General features: G+C 33.5%; 1 protein-coding gene across 2 annotated transcripts in view; it reads left to right on the plus strand.

Moving 5' to 3' along the window:
- The window catches only part of SMC2 (structural maintenance of chromosomes 2), a 51,430-nt gene that overhangs the window by 15,298 nt on the left and 11,671 nt on the right, over positions 1-24,461 (plus strand). For both annotated transcript variants that reach the window (XM_025041282.1, XM_025041286.1), the window contains 12 exons: positions 2,673-2,906; positions 3,966-4,125; positions 4,646-4,763; positions 5,382-5,520; positions 5,902-6,021; positions 8,480-8,684; positions 10,421-10,556; positions 12,959-13,083; positions 17,245-17,438; positions 18,417-18,560; positions 21,806-22,000; positions 23,847-24,047. In XM_025041282.1, the coding sequence (XP_024897050.1) occupies positions 2,673-2,906; positions 3,966-4,125; positions 4,646-4,763; positions 5,382-5,520; positions 5,902-6,021; positions 8,480-8,684; positions 10,421-10,556; positions 12,959-13,083; positions 17,245-17,438; positions 18,417-18,560; positions 21,806-22,000; positions 23,847-24,047 (1,971 nt within the window). The remainder of the gene's footprint in view (positions 1-2,672; positions 2,907-3,965; positions 4,126-4,645; positions 4,764-5,381; positions 5,521-5,901; positions 6,022-8,479; positions 8,685-10,420; positions 10,557-12,958; positions 13,084-17,244; positions 17,439-18,416; positions 18,561-21,805; positions 22,001-23,846; positions 24,048-24,461) is intronic.

Raw genomic sequence — 24,461 nt, forward strand, 5'->3', positions numbered from 1 at the left:
AAGTCAAGGCAGGCTGCTTGTGTGAGGAGCTGCTGGAAGGGGTTCTGCTGAGTGGGCGAGTTGGGTGGGGCAAATGTAGAACTTGGATTTGGTGCCCACCTACACTGGACCAACTGGGTTGGGGGAGGGCTCAACAAAGGAACAGTATCGCCTGCCAGCACTTCCATGTCAGAGAGAACTGTCCAGACGCGTGCCCTTCCAGCCTTGCCCTGAAGCTAGTCAATTTAGTTCCTCCTTATATGTCCCTGGTGATTTTCAAGCTGCTGCCTCTGCGCTGGAGCCCAGAGCTAGTGAATTGGTGAGCGACTGCTTTAAGACCTGCAGCACCTAGGTCTTCAGCACCCCCTCTATCTCACTAGGATGAAGTCCATGCTGATTTTAACATCCAGATGTTCTGGGAACTCTTTTTTTATGGCACTGGAACCCTGGGCTGGGGAGCGTGCTTGTGGGGCTTGGACCCCTTGCTTCTCAGGGAGGACCTGCACAACTAGAAATCCTTCTCTGTTCTTAATCACCACACCTTGGGTGTGGGACCTGCCTGTTCTGTGTCGCTGCCCCTCCTACCAGTCTCAGTGTGGCTGCTTCTTTATGTTAGTTATAAGACTTCTATTCAGCCAGTCTTCAGGTAGTTCTCAATGATGGTCATTCTATAATTTAGTTGTAATTTTGATGTGGTCGTAGGAGGAGGTAAACACAGTGTTAACCTCTCTATCATCTTGACAAGAAGACTCCTATTCTTGTTTTGAGTAAAAAGAAGGAAGAAGCTTGTCCAGGTGATAACCCTTGGATAAATGAGTAGAAGTGGATATATTGAGAAAAGTTGTGGGATTTTATGTATATTTCAAAAGTCCAACAAGATAGACCTGGGAGATTGGTCAACTATAAAAGAAGAGACTGAAGGAAAACTCCAGATTTTTGTCTTTGACAGTTGAAGAAATGATTACCATAAGCTGAGTGGAGAATAGGAAGAAGTACACCATGAACTTAATGGGCTTGAGGTGCCTGTTAGACATCTAAATAGAGATGTTGATTAGACAGTTGAAATATTGAATCCCAGTTAGAAATAAAAATCAAAATACAAATGTAGGCACACACCCAGGCTAGTGCTCAGACGTCTTCTATATACACTCATTTCATCTTAGGTGATCCTTTCCAGATTTAAATACCATCTGTGTGTTGACACCTTTCAAATCTATAATTAGCCTCTCAATTCTAGACTCATTTATCTAGCTACTCGACATTTTTTCATGGATGACTAACAAAGTCTAAAACTTAACATATCCAAAGTAGATCTCTTAAATTTTCCCCACCTGCCCAAACCTGCTACTAAATTACTAAATTTGTCTCTTATCAGTAAAGGGTACCAGTGTTAAACTATGTTCTGTCCAGAAGTCCTAGAATCCTGGATTTCCCTTTTTCTCTCAAATTCCGTATCTAACTCCATCAGCAAATTTGTTGACTTTAAAATATCTAGAATATAGCCACCTTTCATCACTTCCATCACAGTTAACCCGGTACAAACCATCACCTCTCATGAAGGATACTGCAAAAGTGTCTTTTTTGGTTACCCTGCTTTTACTCTTGATGCTGTATGGTCTGTTCATAAAAGCAAAAATATCAATTGGATCACATCACTCTTGTGCTTAAAATTTTTCAATGGTTTCAAAGTCACATGTAGAATTAAATCCAAAGTCTTTACCATGGCTTACATGACCCTACATGATGTGATTCCTGGCTCCTTCTTGCCACTGCTCTATCCACTGTTCTTCAAACACCTAAGCATATTCCTTAGAGCCAAGTATACTGTCCCCCTGGTATTAGCATGGTCCTTTTATTTCATTTAGTTTTCTGCTCAAAATGTTATCACAAAAGGACCTTCTCTCATCATTCTTTTTTAAAGTAGTAGTCCCCATCATTTTCCATCCCTGTACCTTGCTTTATTTGCTTAATATGTTTTCCACCCTAAAGTGTAGGCTCCCTGAGGAGCCTGTGTCCTTAATATGCAGAACAACCCCTGGTACACAGTAAGCATCTAATAAATATTTAATGAATTGTGAATTACCAAGTGGGCCAATATTTGTTCATGCTCATGTAAACAAAATAGCTAGATTGTGTGTGTGTGGGCGTGCGCGTGCGTACGTGCTGGTACCTTGCATAGTGCTAGATATCTGGTTAATGTAACTTAAAAGATGTTAAGTAATGCTGTCTCTACAATTATTTACTTAAATTTTATAGCCCTTAATAGTTTATAAAAATATTTTCATCTACATGCTCCTAATCCTAAAACCTCTACTTTTAAGTTTGTTGTAGGATAGCTATTATTTCAAATTTTTAGATTTAGAAATTGATTTTCGGTTTCTTCAAGTGCTTTGTTTACATTTGCAATGATGTTTTAGTTCATTATCTCCCAGATTCGACTATAAATAAAATGAAAGCATTTCTGGTAGGATAGGAGGCACAATTTATCCTAAAAACAGAGCTAATTTCAAAATCGGAATAAAATATTTAAAGTTATAATGGTTATTTTTATTACCATGCCCACTTCAAATTGCTATCAAATTTGATGACATACGTATATATGTGTATAAGACATATGTATGTATGTGTATAAGAAAATGGACGTTTTTCCTACAATATAATACTTTTCAATCTCAATCTCTTACTACCTAAAGGATACTAAAACTTTAGCAGCAAAGGAAAAAGAGGTTAAAAAGATAACAGATGGGCTGAACACCCTTCAAGAAGCAAATAATAAAGATGCTGAAGCTTTAGCCACTGCACAGCAGCACTTCAATGCTGTCTCTGCTGGCCTGTCCAGTAATGAAGATGGAGCAGAAGCAACTCTTGCTGGTCAAATGATGGCCTGTAAAAATGACATAAGTAAAGCTCAGACAGAAGCCAAACAGGTAAATACAGACATTAAGCAGTATGTGATTGCCTTTTTTTTTTTTTTGCTGTTTTTATTGACATTATAAAGTTCAAGTCCTAAGCTTTAACAGGAAAACAAAAGTCCTCTTCATTTCTCCCATGTACCCCCTCCATTCCAGTCTTTGGTTTCCTTAACCCTGATTTCATAATCTTCAAAAGCTTGTCAATCTATTATAATGGTTTAGATAGTTGTTCAACTTAAAGTCCTGTGAATGCAAGAGTTTTGATGGCAGAAAGAAAAATATACACACACATTGTTTTAATGGAGGACTCGTTTTTAAAAATATATACAGATGTGTGTTTGTGTATTAATAATTCCAGCCAACGTTTTCATTACGTATTTGCAACTTTTTCATTCAAAGATGGTGGTCACAAAAACTTGTAAAAAATCACTAGCAAAAAAACTTTTAAGTTATCTCAGTTTTTCTGTAACCTGATGTTATATTGAGAAAAGTCCACTATTATTCAGTGTTGGAAGATACAGCCATGTAGATCTTAGAATACTAGCTTATGGTTTTAAGGAACAGTACTCAATTAGATAGCATTTAAATATCAGACTCCTAGCATTTAAATTTCTCTGTCAATTTGTCTTCCTTTTTCTATATAATGTTATTTCTCATTGCTCAATACAGTTTCTCCACTGTTTGATTGTATTTGTATTTATTTGTGAGTGTTGTCTAAGTGGAAAGAAAGAGAACTAGAGTTGGGATTTCTAGTTTTTAATAGTTTTTAATTTAATGAGCTAATGACAATTATTCTTTGATACAGTTTTTGAGCTAATGTCATATTTTATAAATATTAAAAATATAGACTTCTGTTGCAAATTATCCAAACATGTTAGGCATATATTAGTTGATACTCTGAGTAGTTTTTTGAGGAGAAAATACTGGAAAATGATTGTTCTTTTGAAATATTAATCCAAGTGACCAAACCGTTACATTTTCAGGGCTGGTGTCTCTTAAACCAATCTGAATCTGTAGCCATTTAATCACTTGCACTGTCTGCCTCATATAGTCTATTTCTTTTTTCTATTACAGGCTCAGATGAAGTTGAAGCATGCCCAACAAGAATTAAAGACTAAACAAGCTGAAGTTAAGAAGATGGATAGTGGCTACAGGAAGGATCAAGAAGCTTTAGAGGCCGTGAAGAAGCTTAAAGAAAAACTTGAAGCGGAAATGAAAAAGCTAAATTATGAAGGTTTGCCTTTGAGGACATGATATTAAATCATTAGGAGGTAGCGATTGTTGGTAGAGACTAATTTAAATAAAGGAAATAGCAAATAAGAATAATTTTTACCCTGTTAATGGGCATTAGTATAAGAAATATTTTGTAAAAATAATAAAACATCACTTTGAATTTTTGAAAACTCACTACTGAGAATTTCCTGCTTCAGACACTCTGAAGTGCTACTTGAAAACTCAGAAATGTTATATGTATATTTTTACATTAGTAGGCATTCAATTCATGTGTGATTTCTTGAAATGAAAATTGTATTTGTCAGAAATAATGTCTTCTTGACACTTACTTGATAGGAATTTGAATGTTAAGCATGCTTTTTATTTAATACTTATCAGAAATTTATATTTTGCTTCCAGAAATGCTTTGGAAATAGAGGTTACTAATATTTTCCTTAAAACAATAGAACATTTCAATTTCTAAAACTTGGTTTCAACTTGGTTTCAATTTCTAAAACTTGGTTTCTTGATTTACTATTCAGAAAACAAGGAGGAAAGCCTTCTGGAAAAGCGAAGGCAGCTATCTCGAGATATCAGTAGATTGAAAGAAACATATGAAGCTCTCTTGGCCAGATTTCCCAACCTTCAATTTGCCTACAGGTAAGAGATTTAAATCTTGAATTTTAACATAGTAATAACCAAGATATATTTAATATAATCTGGAAGGCAATCTGAAAATTTCATGGATATTAAGATTTTTATATGAAAATTATTGTAAACTGCTTTACCTTAAATACTATTTTTTCCTTAAATGTTTATCGAAATGTTTCAAATGTGGGTAGAGGAAACTCTTATGAAACTTAATGGCTGCTAATGCCCCTAATCTTAAATTAAGACCAAAATGAGGGGAATTTAATCTCAGTCCACAGTTTTTAAAAGTTACTCTATCATTAATGTTAAATATCTACATTAACATTTTATAGTGTTTTACTACATGGGTTTTTTCATTGACTACTTAAGGAAATACATGTATTACAAAGAGTAGAAAGTCAAAGTTCTTTTTGTTACATTGACAATAATATACTGAAAGATATGTTGATTGATTTACAAACAATAGCTGACTAGTCATCTGGGGCATTTTAAAATTTTTGTTTTGTCAAAACTATGATTCTTCTGCTTTCAATAGAATGTGTTGTCAGAGCACTTGAGTAGTAACATACATCCAACTTTTTCTATTTTCTTATCTAAAATTAACTTTTGTCAACTTTTCCATTTTAGGGATCCAGAGAAGAACTGGAATAGAAATTGTGTGAAAGGACTTGTAGCTTCTCTGATTAGTGTGAAAGATACTTCTGCAACCACAGCTTTAGAATTGGTGGCTGGAGAACGACTCTACAATGTTGTAGTAGACACAGAGGTAAGTTGATTTTAATAAAGTAAATTTATAATTGCTGTCCAGCTGGAAAGTCATGTGCTGCTAGAAGAACTGGGTACTTTCTCAATGTTTTAAGCTTTTCCTAAGGTTACTTATCCTTAAAAGGTAAAACTATTCAGTTAATGACTTTTTTGCTATATTATTGATTATATTATATTTGATTAGCTGTACTCCAGAAGAAGTCTCATGCTTACTCAGAAATTAAGAATGCATATTATCAATCTTCAACTTTTGATTGTTCAAGAGAGGAGGCACTAAACATTTTTTTATGGATTTCTAAATGTGCATACTCTCTCAATTCAAATATTTCTGTCATCAATAATATGTATGTATTTTTTTTATTTCAAATGCACAATGTTTTAGGTTACTGGAAAAAAGCTACTAGAAAAGGGAGAATTGAAGCGTCGATACACTATAATTCCACTCAATAAAATTTCAGCCTCACGTATTGCTCCAGAAACACTGAGGATTGCTCAGAACCTTGTAAGTCTTGTTTATATGTTTTAGTTGCATCTTACCTTTTTTTTTAATTAGAGGACATTAATTTGAGGGGACATAATCATATGCAAACCATAAAATTTTATTGTTATTGTGCTTTAAAAATTTAAGATAAAAAAATAAGGTTGGTGTTTATGAAATTAGATGGAAATAGAATAGAAATGTTGGAAGGCTAAAACTGCCTTCGATATTTCAGAGCTGTGTTAGAATCTCTTTAATTAAGTCAAGTCACATGGCTATCCGGTAGTAATAAATACAATCACTCACCCCATAAAGACATTTCATTTAATAAAGGACCATATATAAAGCCTTGTTCCTTTATTATAATGGAGCTGAAAAATTCTTATAGCCTAGTGAAGTCCTAGCCTTAGTAATGTCATAGCGCAATACTTACATACAAATAATTACCTCATGTTACAGTTTCCTATAGTATGTCATACAGTAACATGCAGTACAGGTTTGTGACCTAGAAGTGGTAGGGAAACAATTTGTGACCCCAAAATATGTCTGTTTGGCATAAGAATTATTTTAGGCTGGTTAATTTTAAGAAACTGCAGACCTGAGAAGCTCTGCAAACCAAGTGGATGTTACCCTTTGTAAAAGACATTTACAGTTGTAAGGTAAATCTCCATTTGTCAGGATGTCTTCATGGAAGAGGGATTTGACCTTATTTCTAGAAACTCATATCTGTGCAGAAGATAAGGACTTAAATTTGCATAGCAACCTTATTACTCTTGTTTATTGTGTTTCTGGTAACCTCTCATAACTGGCATTCCCCTTCCCCAACATTTTCTTTTGTCTTTCACTAAAGATGGTATTTAAGGCGATGGCTTCAGCAGTTTTGAGGAATTACTCAGTTTTCCTGGGTATCTCCCACATGTGCAGGAGGTATACATGTTAAGGAAAATTATTTTTATCTCCCCTACAGATTAATAGGCTATACCATACAGCCTAGGTATATAGTAGGCTATCTACCATCTACATTTGTGTAAGTACACCCTATGATGTTCATATAACAACAAAATCACCTAATGATACATTTCTTAGAATATAATTGATGTCATTAAGCAGCTCTTGACAGTATTAAATTTCTGATTTCTGAATACTTAGAATTATAGTTTATAAATACCATAATTCTTCAGTTTTTTTCATACCAGGCACACTTAAACTGCCCCAAAGCAAGAACCGTTGTGGAAGGCATCCAGCACATCTGTAGAAATGCCTCTCTATTAAAGTTCTTCTAGATTGCCTTCCACCCTATGGACATACAAAGCAGGTGACTGATATATCCTCAGTCTGCTGCTAAGGTGGTTCTAAAGTGATATGGCTACTATTAAAAAAAAAAAAATGATGAGTACAAGGAAATTCATTTAAAAGGCTGTTATGGTTGTATAATATTGAGTAAAAACATGAAGCCAACATAATATTCAGCAGCAATACCAATTTGTTATTGAGCAGGCATTTCAAGTGCATGAGTTAAAAAGACAGTTCCAGGAAACCTAGCAATGTGTTTGTAATTAAGATACTAAGTAGATATTCAGTTTACTTGCTGAAATTGAGAAGCTTTCAAAGAAAATTATTTCGGAATATAGTTGTGGTGATTTGTATACTGTCACGTGGAAGCTGAGTGCACAGTAATTGAAAGTTGGTATTTTTGGTTAGTACTTACTTTACTTTGAAGGCTTTGGAAGTTATTTCAGTCCTATTGTTAGAAGTAAATTAGGATTTCAAGTAACATTAAAAATACTTTCACCCAGATCCCTGAGTCCAGCTCATTTAATTGTAGCTGCTGTGTCAGGGGACAGTGCTGAACATATGTTCCATAGAGCTGCTTTTGTTTTGACTTCTGCTGCTGCTGAGCTTTATAAAGGATGCTTAGTACTAAAAAGATAGGGAGAGGTGGACACTATAAACAAATGCTGAGAAGAGACAGTTGGATCAAAAGAAAAGACTGAGGAATTTGTAATTATTTTTTTACTCTTGATTATTGTGTTTTTATTTCTGTGACTGGCAGGAGGCTGCCCTAGCATGTTTAATTTGAATGAAAAAGTATTCGATGTAGAACAAATTACTAATAATTGAAACAGAACATTTTATGTAATAATGTTGATCCAGCAATTGCTATACTTTAATTAAGAAAGTATATCCAAATAGTCCATTTTGGATTTGGAAATTTGGTAATGACTCCTGCTTAATAGAAACTCTCATAGTGCTTGGTACTTTAGCTAAATATTTTACTTAGCAATAGATCTTCTAGCATTTAAACTTGAATTTTTTTTTTCTAAAATTCTTGAGTTGTCCATAGCATTTTAGAAAGTTCAAAAAGGAATCGTAGTGCTAGGTAAGTATTACCTAAATTTCTATTATAGCAGTTCTTATATTTTATAAACTGATTTTTGGAAGAAGAGGAGTATGTACTATGACATATCTTATTTTCCCACAGGTCGGCCCTAACAATGTTCATGTGGCTCTTTCCTTGGTTGAATACAAACCAGAACTTCAGAAAGCAATGGAATTTGTCTTTGGAACAACATTTGTTTGTGACAATATGGATAATGCAAAAAAAGTGGCCTTTGATAAAAGGATAATGACTAGAACTGTAACTCTAGGAGGTGATATATTTGATCCTCATGGGACATTGAGTGGAGGTAGGTTTTATATTATGTTGTCCTCATATTTCTGTATGGTGAATAAGATGAGTGGTTTTTGACAGGAAATAGTAGCATTGGAATGGTTTAAGAGTTTTATTCCTGATCTAGAGATTGGGTTTTCTTCTGAATACCATATGATAGATACTTAGTAATATTGAGAGATTTTACAGTGTCATTCCTCAAGGAGCTCTTAGTCTAGTAATCAGTCCATAGCTTTTGTTATTCACTTCAAGTAACTCTATTCCTTTTTCTCTTGCTTTTTGCCCTTTCAGGATATTCTAGTCACTGAGAAATGTACTCTGTACATTTTTAGCCTAATTACCCATTTTTCCTTCATGAAACATGTTAACCTCTAATTTGTGTACATGTCCCTGTTCCTATCAAAAATAAAACAAAAGGTTAAATCTGCCCCTGAGATGGTGCTTTAATGCCTTAAGAAAGGAATTCTTGGCGATCATATTCTTCTTCTAATATTTGCCACAGAGTTTCTAGATGTCTAGCAATCATATAATAACAAACTGTGTACCAGGCAGTGTTGGAAGATTGTGCTGTCTAAAACAGTAGCCATTAGCCACACGTGGCTCTTTACACTTAATTAAAACAATTAAAATTAAAAATAATTCCTCAGTTGCACTAGTCGCATTACCTTACAGCAAATATGAAGTAGGCATATTACTATCATCTCCAATATACACTTGTAGAAATTAAGGTGCAGAGTGGTTTAATAACTTGCTGGCAAGTGTCAAAACTCAGAATTTGAAGTCAGGTAGTCTAATTTCAGAGTTTGTGCTTTTAATCAAACCCAGAGGCTGTATTAATGCCTCTTAGGATATCAAGTGGCTTAATTTCTTTTTAGGCCAAGAAGACAATAGTCAACAAAATGAATTCCATGATCAAGTATAAAGTTCCCCAGCACACAATAAGATGACTGTTATCTGCAATTGGAAGATAGACCAAATATTTTTAAATATCAAAAACAAAAGAAACTTTAGATTTCATTGATTTGCATGTTCTTGAAGTTCCTATTTAAGAGATGGCAAATATGTAACCTCATATATTAACAATGTGTTCATAAAGCACAGCTAATTGACCTTCGTATTCTCCCATCAAACCTAGAGTTTTCTTGCCAATATACCACCTCATCCTGTTATGCCAGATAAAATCATAATTGCTTATAAATTGAAACCAATTTACTCTTCCATATTAGAGCTCAGACAAGGTTATGAAGTGATAACAAACAGCTCCGAAATCTCAGTGGCTTATAACAAGTTTATTCCATAAATATACTACCTTAACTACAGGTCAGTTGTCGCTATTCCATGCAAATCTCATTCTGGGATCCAGGCTGAAGGAGAAATGGGTAACAGTGGCAGGTGAGGGTGAATTATGTGCTGCCTCAAAGTTTACTTTCAGAAGAGGCACATTTCCCATTTCATTGACCAGAGCAAATTATATGACTAAGGCTGATGTTAGTGGGGAGGAAAATGGGCCTGAGGGAGACGGCCCAGCAGGCAGGGCCAGTGATTATTTTGAATAAATATTCCACTACATCAACTTAGAAACATTTCTAATCATACATGCGTGTCCTAAGATTCAAATTATGAAATGAATTCCATAGCTTCATAAACTCACTATAAAAGATTTGGTATTGAATCATTCCAAGTATAATTCTCTTAGGAAACTTTTTATTGTTCACTTAATGTCCAAGGCCTGTTTCAATTTGCTTCTATCAGGTGCTCGATCCCAGGCGGCTTCCATTTTAACCAAGTTTCAAGAACTCAAAGATGTTCAAGATGAGCTAAGAATCAAGGAGAATGAGCTACAGGCTCTAGAAGAGGAATTAGCAGGTCTTAAAAACACTGCTGAAAAGTAAGGCTTATGTTGGATTAAGCTGTATTTTTTAAGATTTGCGTGGTAGAAAATGAAAGAAAATTTATTTAAAAAAATACAACTTCTGACTTTTTTCATAATATCCTTAGTTTTAGTTGAATAAATTGTGAGTTGATAACTTGTTTACCAGTTATTTATTCATTTTTTTCTGATAAAAATAATGTCTTTGTTATAAGAAACTGGAGAAAGCTAATTAAACAAAAGGAAGGAAAAAAATTAGCCAGCTATTCCCCTTGTTGGGATGACTTGTGCTGGGATTGGTGGGGAAACCGATAGATACTCTGGAGGTTGATACCAGAGAATAATTGAGTCCTTGATTTGAAATGATATGATACAGTATAGCAATGATCAGGTTTCTACTTTAGCAGCATTATGGCTGTTCTATAGATATTGAAGATCATTAGGTCACCAGTGGAGGAAGTGAACAAGTTCATGTCAGAAAGTCACTGTTAAAATTAAAGTCTTTCCTTACAGTGTTTTCTTCTGTGTGGGTGTAGATATAGGTATGTATATGTACCTTTAAACATTACTTCTGTGTGTGTATGATACAGGTATATGCATGCTTTTATATTTTCAAAATTGGGATCATGCTGTTTAATGTAACCTCTTTTTGTTGCTTAACATTATTCACTATTGAGTGCCCCACCCCCATATGTCAAATACTCTTCTAGGAGCTGGGAATACAGTAATGAATGAAACAGATAAATCTCTTTCTTCATCTTGTTTTCATATATATAGTTGGGGAAACACAATAAAGGAAGTTAAATTGGTAAGACATATGTTAGCTAATGCTAAGTTCTAAGAAGAAAACATTAAAACAGGAAAGGAGATATGAACTATCCAGGGCAAAGAGATATTGAAATTTCAGATTCGATGGCCAGGGAAAGCCTCACTAAGAAGATGGCTGTTGAATACCTGAATGATGCGAGTAAATTCCTGGAGAAGAGTCCTTACTTGCTTTAAAAGCTTCAGGAGTTTAAATGCTCAAACTTATAAAATACATTATTTGAAAGTTTAATTGTAATTTTTTCCAGTCCATCTGCAGCTGGCAAATGGTAACAGATAAAATTAAATATTTTATTCAGAATTCACAATACCAAAGAAAGGTTTTTAAAAAAACTAAATAAACTTTGAAATTATTATTATTTTGTAAATTTTTATCATTCCTCTCAGAAATTATCAAAGCTTAGAATAGTACTAAGACTTTTTTAGGACACTATGTATGGAAGAAATTGTCATAATCAGTTAATGTGGTCATGCCAAGATATAAATTGTATCAAAATGCCCACTTTCAAACATTATACACGTGTGAAGCCTGCATTTTACCTTCAGTAGCATAAATTAACCATAAAGTGAATGAATTGGTTCTTTGAGAAAAATGCAACAGAATTTCTCTGAGATATGTGGAAGATCTGGCAAGGCAATGAGTTTGTGGTCACATTTGGCTTAGAACTGTTGACTTTGTTCAGCAGTTTTGGGTCACTTATTTTGCAGAATTGTATAGTGGACTAATTGTGGCACTGACATGAATGAAAGGAAATAGATTTTGAAAGATGTGGAAGGGTCAACAAAAGCCATTCTTCCATAGACCACATTAAGAACATAGCTTTTTTCCTCCCAAATTTCTACACTCTAAATTTTTTTAATGAATTGAAAATGACTTTAAGTTAAAATTACAGTTTTAATTGCTGTCAAGCAGTCTCAGGCAAGATACTCAAGGGAGTATTTGTTTTATACTTTTCCTCAAATCTCATGAATCTTAGTGACAACCTACCTTTTGAGTTTATATAACTTGAAATTTCACAGCAGCTAAACTAGCTAAATACCTTCCAAAGAAATAAGCAGCTAGAACTGAGGTAGAATTACAGGGCTTGTAAGAAAAATGCTTTGCAAATGTTTGTTCAGTACTGTGTCCTTTTAAACTATTGGTCTCATTAGAAAATGTAGGGAACACTATTTTTTGTAACATTTGAAAATGGAGATTGATAACCAAATTTTTGAAATTTTGTGCAGTCGCTTTATATTGTTAATCTGTTTTTCTGCTGGGGAGCTATTGCGAAGTTTTTCTTTTGGGTAAGGATCAGTAGGAGGGGTTATTTTTAAGGAACCCTATTCAGATATGATTTTTAGTGTTTTCTAAAATTAAGAGTATTTCTGTAAATAGTTATTATCAGTCTTGGTCATTTAGTTATTTACTCTCAGTGACCAAATCAGACTTGAATTTAATTGATGCTTCAGAAATGTGAGAGTCATCAAAACTATTCTGGTAACCACTGTCATGAGTTTTTTTTCCTTTTTAAGGTAAAAGTTTGTAGTTTCAATGTCTGTCTCAAACATCAGAAAAATTGTGCACATTTGTTATAAACTTCTCTTTTTCTAAGGTATCGCCGGCTGAAACAGCAGTGGGAGATGAAAACTGAGGAGGCAGATTTATTACAAACCAAGCTCCAGCAAAGCTCATATCACAAGCAACAAGAAGAATTAGATGCTCTTAAAAAAACCATTGGTAAGATAAAAACGTCCTGTACTTAATTTGTTTCTGATAACCTTACTTTAGGTATTTAGATATTTATTATATGTTTATTTGAATTACCTTTAATACTTAATTAGTACATATTATTACATTGCCAAAGTTCCCATCTGTGGCAGTGTACAGTTCCACCAGTGTCGTATGAAGATTCTCATTTCTCTAAATCCATTCCTTTCCAGATTTTAAAAATTCTCCAGTTGGATTGTTGTGAACAAGTAGTTCATTAGCATTTTAATTTGCTTTTCCCTGATTGCTGGTGAAGTTTGAGATCTCTTTTGTTTGTTCCTTGGATCTCTAGGTTCCTATTTTGTGACTATTTTTCTTCCATTTTTCTGCTGGGTTGCTCAGTTTCTTTCTATTCTCATATTATTTCTTGGAAGTCATCTGCATTTTTACTATTCTTACGTGCTTGTCTTTATATTCAGTTTATAGTATTTTTATATAGAAGTTTTTTTATGTTTAATGTAATTCAATTTATAGATATCTTTCCTTAATTTTAAGAATCTATCTTAGCATTTCAATTAGAATTTTTTATACATGGTAGTTTTAATTTTTCTCACTCCTTAGGACAAAATCCACACACCTGTTTCCTCACTTGCATCTTTATTCCTTTTTTCCCTCTTATACAATTAAAATTTCACTCATCTTGTACACCCCTCTGCCCCCATCCCCTGCCTCTTATAACCACCATCTGTTCTGTGTGTCTATGAGCTTGGACTTTTTGTTGTTAAGATTCCACATAAGTGAGAACATATGGTATTTGTCTTTCTGACTTATTCACTTAGCTGATGCCCACAAGTTTCATCCATGTTACAAATATCAAGATTTCCTTCTTTTTTATGGCTGAATAATATCCGTGTGTGTGTGTCTGTCTGTCTTAACATTTTCTTTATTCATTCATGCATTGGTGGACACTTAGGTTGTTTCCAAATATCTTGGCTATTATAAATAATGCAATTTTTTGGTGGGGGTTACATATATCTTTTGAGTTACTGTTTTGTTTTTTTTTTCAGTTAATTACCCAGAAGTGGAATTGTTGGATCACATAGTAGTGCTATTTTTAATTTTTTTGAGGATCCTCCATACTGTTTCCCATAGTGGCTACACCAGTTTACATTGCCAGCAACAGTGCCACATCGTTGCCAACACTTCTTATTTCTTGCCTTTCTCACGACAGCCATTCTGACAGGTGTGAGATGATATCTCATTGTGGTTTGATTTCAATTTCCCTGATGATTGGTGATGTTGACTATCTTTGCATATACCTGTTGGCCATCTGTACCTTCTATGGAAAAATGTCTATTCCGATCCTCTGCCTATTTTTTAAATTGGATTGTTTTGTTTTTTTTTCTTTTGAGTTGAATGAGTTCTTTATATATTTTAGATGTTAAACCCCTACCAGATATATGTTTTGCAAATATTTTCTCTCATTCAGTAGGTTTTTTCATTTTGTTAATGGTTTCCTTTGCTGCAGAAATTTTTTATTTCATAGTTCCATTTCTTGATTTTTCTTTTCTTGCATATGTTTTTGGTGTCAAATCCAAAAAATAATCACCAAGACAGATGTCAAGGAACTTAACAACTTATGTTTTCTTCTAGGAGTTTTATGGTTTCAGATCTTAAGTTCAAGTCTTTAACCCATTTTGAGTTAATTTTTGTATATTTTGTAAAATAGTGGTCCAGTTTTATTCTTTTACATGCAGCAGTCCATTTTCCCAGCACCATATTTTAAAGAGATCATCCATTCTCTATAGTATATTCTTGGCTCTTTTCTCATAAATTAATTGACCATTTTTGTATGGGTTAATTTCTAACTTCTCTGTCCTGTTCCATTGATCTATATATCTGTTTTTATGCTAATACCATACGTACTGTTTTAATCATTATAGTTTTGTAGTGTTTAGAATTATTTGTTCCAGTTCTATAAAAAATGCCATTGCAATTTTGATAGAGGTTGCATTGAATCTGTCAGTTGCTTTGAGTAATATAGACATTTTAACAATATCAATTCTTCCAGTCCATGAGCATGGAATATCTTTCCATTTATTTCTGTCCTCTTCAGTTTCTTTTATCGATGTCATATTTTCATTGTACAAGTCTTTCCGCTCTCTCGTTAAATTTAGTCCTAGGTATTGTATTCTATTTGATGCATTCATAAATGAGATTATTCTCTTAATTTCTCTTTTATAGTTTGTTATTAGTGTGTAGAAATGAGATTTTAGCGTTTATTTTGTATTCTGCAACTTTACCGAACTTATTTATTAGCTCTAACAATTTTTGGTGGAGTCTTCAGGGTTTTCTATATATAATATTAAGTCATCTGCAAATAGAGACAATTTTACTTCTTTTCTAATTTGAATGCATTTTATTTTTCTTGCTTAATTGCTCTGGCTGACTTCCAATACTGTGTCGAATAAAAGTGGCGAGAGTGGGCACCCTTGCCCTGTACCTGATCTTAGAGGAAAAGCTTTCAGCTTTTTCACTGTTAAGTATGATGTTAGCTATGAGCTTGTCATATATGGCCTTTATTATGTTGTGGTACGTTCCTTCTATACCCACTTTGAGAGTTTTATCATTAATGTATGTTGAACTTTGTCTAATGCTTTTTGTGCACCTAGTGAAATGTGAAATTTAGCCTTCGTTTTGTTAATGTGGTATATCACATTTATTTGCAGATATTGAACCCTCCTTGCATACTTGGAATAAATAAATGCTACTTGATCGTGGTGTATAATGTTTTTACTGTACTGTTAAATTCAGTTTGCTAATACTTTATTGAGGATTTTTGCATCTGTGTTCATCAAGGATATTGGCCTGTAATTTTCTTGTGGCATCCTTGTCTGGTTTTGGTATCAGGGTAATGCTGGCCTCATAAAATAAATTTGGAACAGTTTCCATCTCTTCTAATTGGTATTAATCTTACTTTGAATGTTTGTTAGAATTCATCAATGAAGCCCTCTGATCCTGGACTTTTTGATTTGTGAGAGGTTTTTAATAACTGATTCCATCTTCTTACTAGTAATTGGTCTATTCAGGTTTTCTGTTGCTTCTTGATTTAGTCTTGGTAGGCTGTATGTTTCTAAGAATTTGCCCATTTCTTACAGATTGTCCAATTTGTTGGTGTCTAATTGTTTACAGTCTCTATGTAAACAATTCATAGTCCCTATGATCTTTCCTATTTCTTTGGTATCCTTTGTAACTTCTCTTTCCTTTATATTTGAGTCTTGGATTGTTTTTGGTTTTTTGGTGAGTCTAACTAAAAGAATGTCAATTTTATCTTTTCAAAGAACCAGCTCTTAGTTTCCTTGATATTTTCTTTTGTCTTTATTCTAATTTATTTCTACTCTGATCTTTGTTATTTCCTTCTTTCTACTAACTTTGGACTTTGTTCTTTTTTCTAGTACCTCGAGATATAAATTTAGATTGTTTGAGATTTTTCATTAGTTTCAAGGTATTTATTTCTCTGATTTCTGGCAATAATATTATGCAGTGAATAATAGTATAAAAAATTATGCAGTCATGGCATCCAAGGTTATTTTGTACCTAGGTTCTAACACAATGCATGTCAGTTACATGTTCATTCCATCATACCTTTTTATTTTTTTCTTCACAAATTTAGATAGTTTTACTATGCTTCATTCTAGACATGTTCTCACAATATTTCTCTTCTTTAATAAGAGGTTCCTTGAATAAAAATAAGTAAGCAAAGAGCACAAAGTAAGCTTGTTTATGAAATTAATAAGCTTTCTAGCAACTAAAATCAAGTAAAAAAATAACATAGTTCTCTCAGTTCTGGTATACTCGTATAATAAAAAGATAGTCTGTGATCTTTTTTAATAAGTTGTTTCAAAACCTTGTTTAAAGTAGGTAAGTTGTAGGTAAAGTTTATATTATTCAATTTTAAATGATTAGAAGTAATTTCATCACAGATCTTCAGATAATTCAAGTGTAGCTCTTATACAGGACGTTTTTCAACATACTATTTCTAAAATAAGGTTAGAACAGTTAATTGTTTTAACTCTAGCCTCTAATTTTGCAGACCATTTCTTTCATTAAAAATTTAATTTGTAAGCATTATAACTGTTAATAGTTGGAGGACCTCATTAGCTATATTTGTCTACTACTTTATTGATACAGAGGAAAGTGAGGAGACCTTAAAAAACACCAAAGAAATTCAAAAAAAAGCAGAAGAAAAATATGAAGTATTGGAGAATAAAATGAAAAACGCAGAAGCTGAAAGAGAGAAAGAACTAAAGGATGCTCAGAAAAAGCTTGATTGTGCCAAAACAAAAGCAGATGCTTCCAGCAAGAAAATGAAAGAAAAACAACAGGTAATAACCTTTCTTTTAACATCAACATAGAGCTGAAGATGGTAAAGTATCATTGGTTGGCCTCATTCATCAGTATTCATCACAAAATCTAAAAGTGGGATATGCTTTTTTAGGAAATAAGTTTCACATCTTATAAATCAAATTAAAATACAGCCATGCAATTGAGTGTCAAATAATTGTGTGAGTTGCATTGGCTTGCTAATTTTAGAGAAGGAGCAAAGTTGCCTTTTGGTAAATGCTTCATTCTAGAGTGGACCCAAACTTAATGTGGTAGAACTATGTCATATCAGAGATTCAGTGTTGACATGTATTTGGTGATTATCGATGTGAATGTATACTATGAAAGAACGATGTAGGGCAAAGCATGTTATTTTATGAAGTGCTATTCAGTTATAAACTAGTGATATCTGATTATATCTTTTGGATAGTACCAAAGCTAGATATTGAACCTAGGCTTTTTCTGTCCAATGGCTATGCTCCGAATCACTCTTCTATACAATTTCACTTAACTCTACTTAGATCAACTCTTCATAGTTGTTTTCTTTAACCCATCTTATGATTCTGTCATTAAATAGCTGTTCAAAGTATTTTCTAATGAACTAAAGGCTAAAATAGGAAAGAAGAAAACTGGAAAACTAATTTTTTGACATTGAATAATTATATTTAGAAAAGGCTTTACCTCTGCTTAGTTAGTTTATCTGTTGTATAGAATTGTTTTTCTCTATAGGAACCAAAGAATAAGTTATGCAAAGTACTTTGATCCCATAAATATTGCACATACTTTTGTCATTTTTTAAGTATCGGAAAATAATTTCCTTTTCCCTCCCTTCTGGAGAGGTAGCTGACGTGTTTTGGGTAGTTGAATAACTAAGCTGTGGGTCTTACTTTCATGGGATTCTTACTAATTTTATTGATACATAAATATTTATATTTTAGTAGTTAATAACCTGTTGAGCACCCAGATACTATTTTTTATAGGAGGTTGAAGCTATCACTCTGGAGCTAGAAGAGCTCAAGAGAGAACATGCATCCTGTGAACAACAGCTTGAAGCTGTAAATGAAGCTATCAGATCCTATGAGGGTCAGATTGAAGTAATGGCAGCTGAGGTGGCTAAAAGTAAGGTAAGATTTACTTACTATAGTGGAGAAATTGCAAATGTTAATCTTGCAATTCAAGCCAAAATGTTGGCTTGAAGATGTTTGACTTTAGAAGTCTCAGTCTCTTCACTCTTTTCATGATGAGAAATAAAAATGATGACTACTGATCCAGAAGGAGTTCTGAAATATTAATTATATTATTTTAAGTCTTTCAGACATAAAAACTGTCCAGTAATTTGTACAAGTAAGTGTTAAATAAAAACTTATTAACATAATAGGAGTTTGAGATTGATCACTAAGGGGTAAAGAGAACTCTAAAAATGTAGGAATAGCAGATTCAGGGAATAGCCATGACCTATGCACCCATGGAAGGAACATCTGGAAGAGAGCCCCATTCCACCTGCAGATCTGAGAACTGGATCTAGTTGGAGGAGACAAAGCTGTGGCCCACTGGTGTCAAAGTTTGGAGTGCCAGGGGGAGCCATCCATAGTATAGTGCCACACAGGCAGCACTTGCTGGGAAATAGCTTTCTTGGATGCTGGTGGGCCATGGAGAGGTGCCCAGCCTGTGAACATGCCTGGAAGTCCCTTCACTGGTATGTCATGGGAAGCCATGCAAGCTGCTAACCCTTGCACATGACAAGCTTGCCCTTGAGAAAAGCACACCACAACCAGGGAGTAAAGCCCCTTCTGCACTGTCCCTATAGCATCCTTTACTGATGAGGCTTAATGTTGTATCTGGCAAGGTAGAAATGTTGCAATATCAGAAGCAGGGCAATGAAGGGTGAATTTGGGACCAAAGGGGTTTCAGATGTTATAAAGACATCCTGTTATCTGCAAATTAATGTTAGATTATGTCTGTTGAGATTGTCCCTCATTAATATTTAATACTGCTTGTCCCTTTTTGGGATTTTGACTTGAAATTCTCTTTTGCTTCATGTTATTTCTGCTCCTTTTAAATTAAGGTATAATTGACACATGTTAATTTCAGGTGTATAACGTAATGATTTGATATTTGTATTTATTGTGAACTGATCACCACAGTAAGTCTAGTTAACGTCTATCGCCATACATATTTAAAATTTTTTTCTTGTGAGGAAAACTTGTAAGATTACTCTTACCAACTTTTAAATATACAATACAGTATTATTAATTATAGTAAACATGTACAATGTACATACTTTCATTTTGTGGTATAACTTCATTTTTTAAGTTTTCTGTCCTGTTGCTATTAGTATATATAAGTAGTATATGTCATTGATTTTCATGTTAACAAAATGTGTATAGCTTCAACAGAGGCATTCCATTCATTTCCTACATTGTAGTAAAGTGTTTTTGCCTCGCTTTTTGTCATCTACTTCTACATTTTCTATTATGTTTTCCCCTTGAAATGATTGTTTTAATCATTGTAGCTACTAGTATCTGGTGTTTTAGAAAGTAGGTCTTTCCTCTTGATTCTATTTGTGGTTAAATTCCTTCTTTATATTTGGTTAAATTCAAGTTTTCTTTTCTTGACACGTTTATCAATCAATAGCAGAAGTTTTTAAACTATTTTTTTAAGGTAAGATAGTGATGATTCTTAGCTTTGTTTTGCTAAGTATTCTACAGTTTAGTTCCTGTTTTGCTTCCAAAATAAATTTTAGTTTTAGAAATATTTTGTTTCCTTCTGATTTGTTGTCTTTTTAATTTTGTATATTTTTCAATTCCATATTTTCTACTGTCTTTCATGAACATCATAGTGTAAAATTTTTAAAAACTAGATCTTGTGTTTCTAAAGAGAAGTATGGAAATAAGCCACTTTTTCCTTGATCTAAATAAAATCAGAACATGTACCTATTTCTATGGAGAGGGTAACCATTTCTCTTTATGGAAAACTGAAATGCATTACTTAGTTTTTAAAGCTTGTTTTTTCAGACTCTACATTCCAAATTGTTTCCTTTTGCTGATAAGAGTTGGTAAGGACACTCCTAGGGAGCTAAGAAAAGAAACTGCCTACTAATTAGCTTCAAATAAAACTAAAATTTTGTTGCTGCTCCATCTTAAGTGACAGATTTCCTGTTTTTTCCTACCATTATAAAAAAGATTTTTAAAAAGATGAAAACAGTCGCACCTGCAATGCTACCTTTAACATCTAAGTATGAGAGAATCCTCATAAACATGCTTTTTTCAGATACAGTGTTAATAAACCTGTGTCTATTTTCCTTTGGTTTATGTCACCAGAATATTTTTCACTGTCTTGTTTTTCTAACATTTTAAAAAACTAAAATATCTTTAGGTCTTTTAGATGAATGCTGCGATTTATCCTCCTTCTGCAAAAGCCCTCTAATGACACAAATTAAACATCTTAAGGAAATTATAGTACTTTGGGCACATTCAGTAACCTAACCATAATGTCAGGTACTCTATATTGCTTAAAATTATCTTGTTTCCTAATGACTATGCCAAAAAAAAAATTCCTAAATTTTTACTGGTGTTTTTAATCACTTATGGAGAACTATTCTTTCTCAGAGCCTTTTAGCTTCTTTGTTTTCTGCCATCTAAATACAAGTTGAACTAGTTTTTGTTTGTTTTTAGGCATTTGTGTGAGTTCTTTCAAGATCTAGGATGAAGCAAAGGGTTTTTGTTTTGGGGGGAGTGGCATTAGTGGTAGACAAATTCCAGTTGTAATGACCACTTTGGAGGTTGAGTAGCTTTAACCTTGGGAGAGAGGGATAGGAAGTCAGAACAACAAGTTTTTCTTTGTGCCACAGATCTTTTTTCAAAAAGTTTTTCTTTTCCTTCCATTTCTCTGTGTTGACCCCTGTTGCTAGACCTTCTGTTGTCCGTGGTAAAGTCTACATGGCTAATATCTACAGAAGGGAAAATCTCAGCCTACTGTATTTTACCTATGTTTTTTGCCCCTCCTGATAAATGTCATTTGAGGGTCTGTCAGATTATCTATTCAGTAGTGTTAACTACTGGAAATGCCACTTTTCTGAGAGGCCTCACAGGTCACTCCTCGCTCCAGTTAATCCCAACTACATTGTATTCAGCAAAAACTTTGCTGCTCCCAACATGAACACTATATCCCATCCTTTTTCTAGTGGTAATCCAGGTTTTCTCATGTATAAATTCATTAGTCATTTTAATGGGGATATAAAATATAAAGGGTTAGGTGACCATCTGCCTGTAATCACATTGCCATCTTGCCCAAAAGTCTGTTAGATGTTTTAGTAAATGAAAAATATCTCATTACCTTGCTATATGTTGTCTTCTAATGATTTGTTCAGGAGTCATTACATAAAGCTCAAGAAGAGATGACAAAGCAAAAAGAAGTGATAACTGCCCAAGACAATGTAATTAAAACTAAATATGCAGAAGTGGCAAAGCATAAGGAACAAAACAATGATTCTCAGCTTAAAATTAAGGAACTCGACCACAACATCAGCAAACATAAACGGGAAGCTGAAGATGCTGCCGCAAAGGTATGTTTGGGTTCATTTTTACCCTTAATCAGATTTTTGCTTCTGGATTTTTGAAATAGTCAGTAAACTGCTGGATGAAGAACTTAGTATAAATCGCAGACTACTGTGTAACATAATTTTGAGGCTTTACAGCTATGTTAACTGCTTCTCAGCAATGCTCATTTTCACCAAATGGCAAATATTTTGTTTTTACATTTAATTTCAGGTATTCATTCCATCTACAAGATGTTTTTACCAAATATTTAGTGGTCTCTCATGAAAATGAATTTTTTCTCCCCAGTGTTCATAGGATTATTACTAATGTAACAGTAGTAATGTTTTCTTTACCTTATTTTAAATTGAATTTAAAGACTCAAAGAAATATATATACAGGTAACCTCTAAACTTAATTGGCTTCTGGATGTCCTTATAAGGATTTGTATAGTCAGTTTTTTCATCCTCATCTGAAATCTGATGTTTTACCAAGCAGGTATCTTTTTGATGTTATCTCACAGTTTTTTGGTCACTCTTATTTAAAGTTTCATCCTTTTGCGTATCACAGTGTCTTAAGTACATTAAAGAAAAGACATGCTTTTGCAGAAAATCATTGCTTGGTTAAGGGGCTGCATCCATGTTGCTTAATAATTTACCCATTATGTTTTCTTACGGGTAGCAGTTTGGTGCCTTTTAAATCTTTTTTAGTGTCATAAAAGTACAAGAGTTTTAACTTCAAAAAGATCAGAGCATACAAAACAGCCTCTCTACCCTCTGAAAGAGCCATGTTTAGGTTCATTACTTGGTTTAAAGAACATTTTTTATGATCACATCATAATATCCTAATATTTTGTTTGTATTGATTTCCCATTAGCCTAGTATTAGTGGATTCACTGAAATATTGCCAAGGCTAATACTGCTGTTAATAGTTTTTTGGTAATTGAAAATGCTAGTATTGGCAATTGCTAGGGGATTTTATTTACAATTAAGAAAGGGACTTGGCAAGTGGAAATGGAACAGCTAAAAAATATTCAAAGATTCTTTGAAATACATGGTTTATCAAATGTTTATTGCATATCAGATACCATGTCAGGCACTAAACATATAAGGACAAGGAACATTTGTAAAGATGCCTTCATAGAGCTTATGGATCAGCAGGGAAGATAGACTAGAAATGATCATTTTACTTTTGAGCCTAATGGTGAGACCATACCCAGGAATTAATAAGGATAAACAAACTGACAAGGATTGGTTCTACCAGCCAGAACCAACCTTAAACAATTCTAATAAAAGTGTTCTTTAAGGCCCATAATTTAAATTTTTTAATTAGTTAGATAAAGAAGTTTTTACTGTGCCTGTCAAAAAAGGGTGACAGGGGCATGGAATCAACATTTAGGACAGTTTTTTTACTTAGATTATAGTTGAGAAGAATTATTAGATATCAGTCAGGGTTAGGTTTCCACGCTTTTACCAAATCTATGACTTAAATATTTCTATAAGAATTTTAATTTTCGCAAGTTGTTTTTTGAAGCTATAGATTGAATTTGGTAAAATTCAAAGGAGCCTCATTTGATTTACATTTCATTGTGATGAAGATGTTTTACATACACGTTGTAAAAATCTGAGTTGGCTTTCTTCTAATGCTTAATAGGAGAATTTTTTTCTGTATAATCTCTTGTTTCTAGAGCCTATCCTCCAGGTCAAAATATTCATACTTATTATAGATTCACTGTCAACAGAGAACCTCATTTTTTAAAGTCATTGTGGGGTTTTTCTCCAAAGTGTTTCATTTAAAATTAATAAACATTTAAGGAACTTGTTTTTAAATGTAGGTTTTAAGCATTGACATCCTTCTATTACTGTATGTCACTAGGTATCCAAAATGTTGAAAGATTATGACTGGATTAATGCAGAGAAACACCTCTTTGGGCTACCCAATAGCGCCTATGATTTCAAAACTAACAACCCAAAAGAAGCTGGTCAGAGACTGCAGAAGTTGCAAGAAATGAAGGAAAAACTAGGAAGAAATGTCAACATGAGAGCTATGAATGTACTAACAGAAGCTGAAGAGCGGGTAAGTCGTTTTTCTATGACTGTCTGACCACAGTGGAACATGAGTAGCATGAATAAATCTGCATGGTCCCTGAGGCGATTATTAGGCTCAACATTTTGCTTGATGTCCTTGATTACTTGCTTTTGTTTTCCTTTTTCTCTTTTCAGTTCTGTTTTCCTTTTTTTTTTTTGCATCATCAGTCTATTATACCTTGAATGACTTTTCTGCTGGCTTTTCCCTTTGTCATAAACATGTTCTGCTCTTTATTCTTGGTATAAATAAAAACAATTTTTGATCATGCTAACTCCTTACATCGCTATCGTTTCTTTAACTTATGTTGAGAGTCTCTGAAAAATAAGGTATACTGCCCCCTCTTCCTCTTAACTCTAGTATAACTGGAAACATTAAATAAGTAATGACTAAAATTGTAATATA

The sequence above is a fragment of the Pteropus alecto genome, unplaced genomic scaffold (assembly GCF_000325575.1).
Source record: "Pteropus alecto unplaced genomic scaffold, ASM32557v1 scaffold111, whole genome shotgun sequence".
Classification (NCBI taxonomy): Eukaryota; Metazoa; Chordata; class Mammalia; order Chiroptera; family Pteropodidae; genus Pteropus; species Pteropus alecto.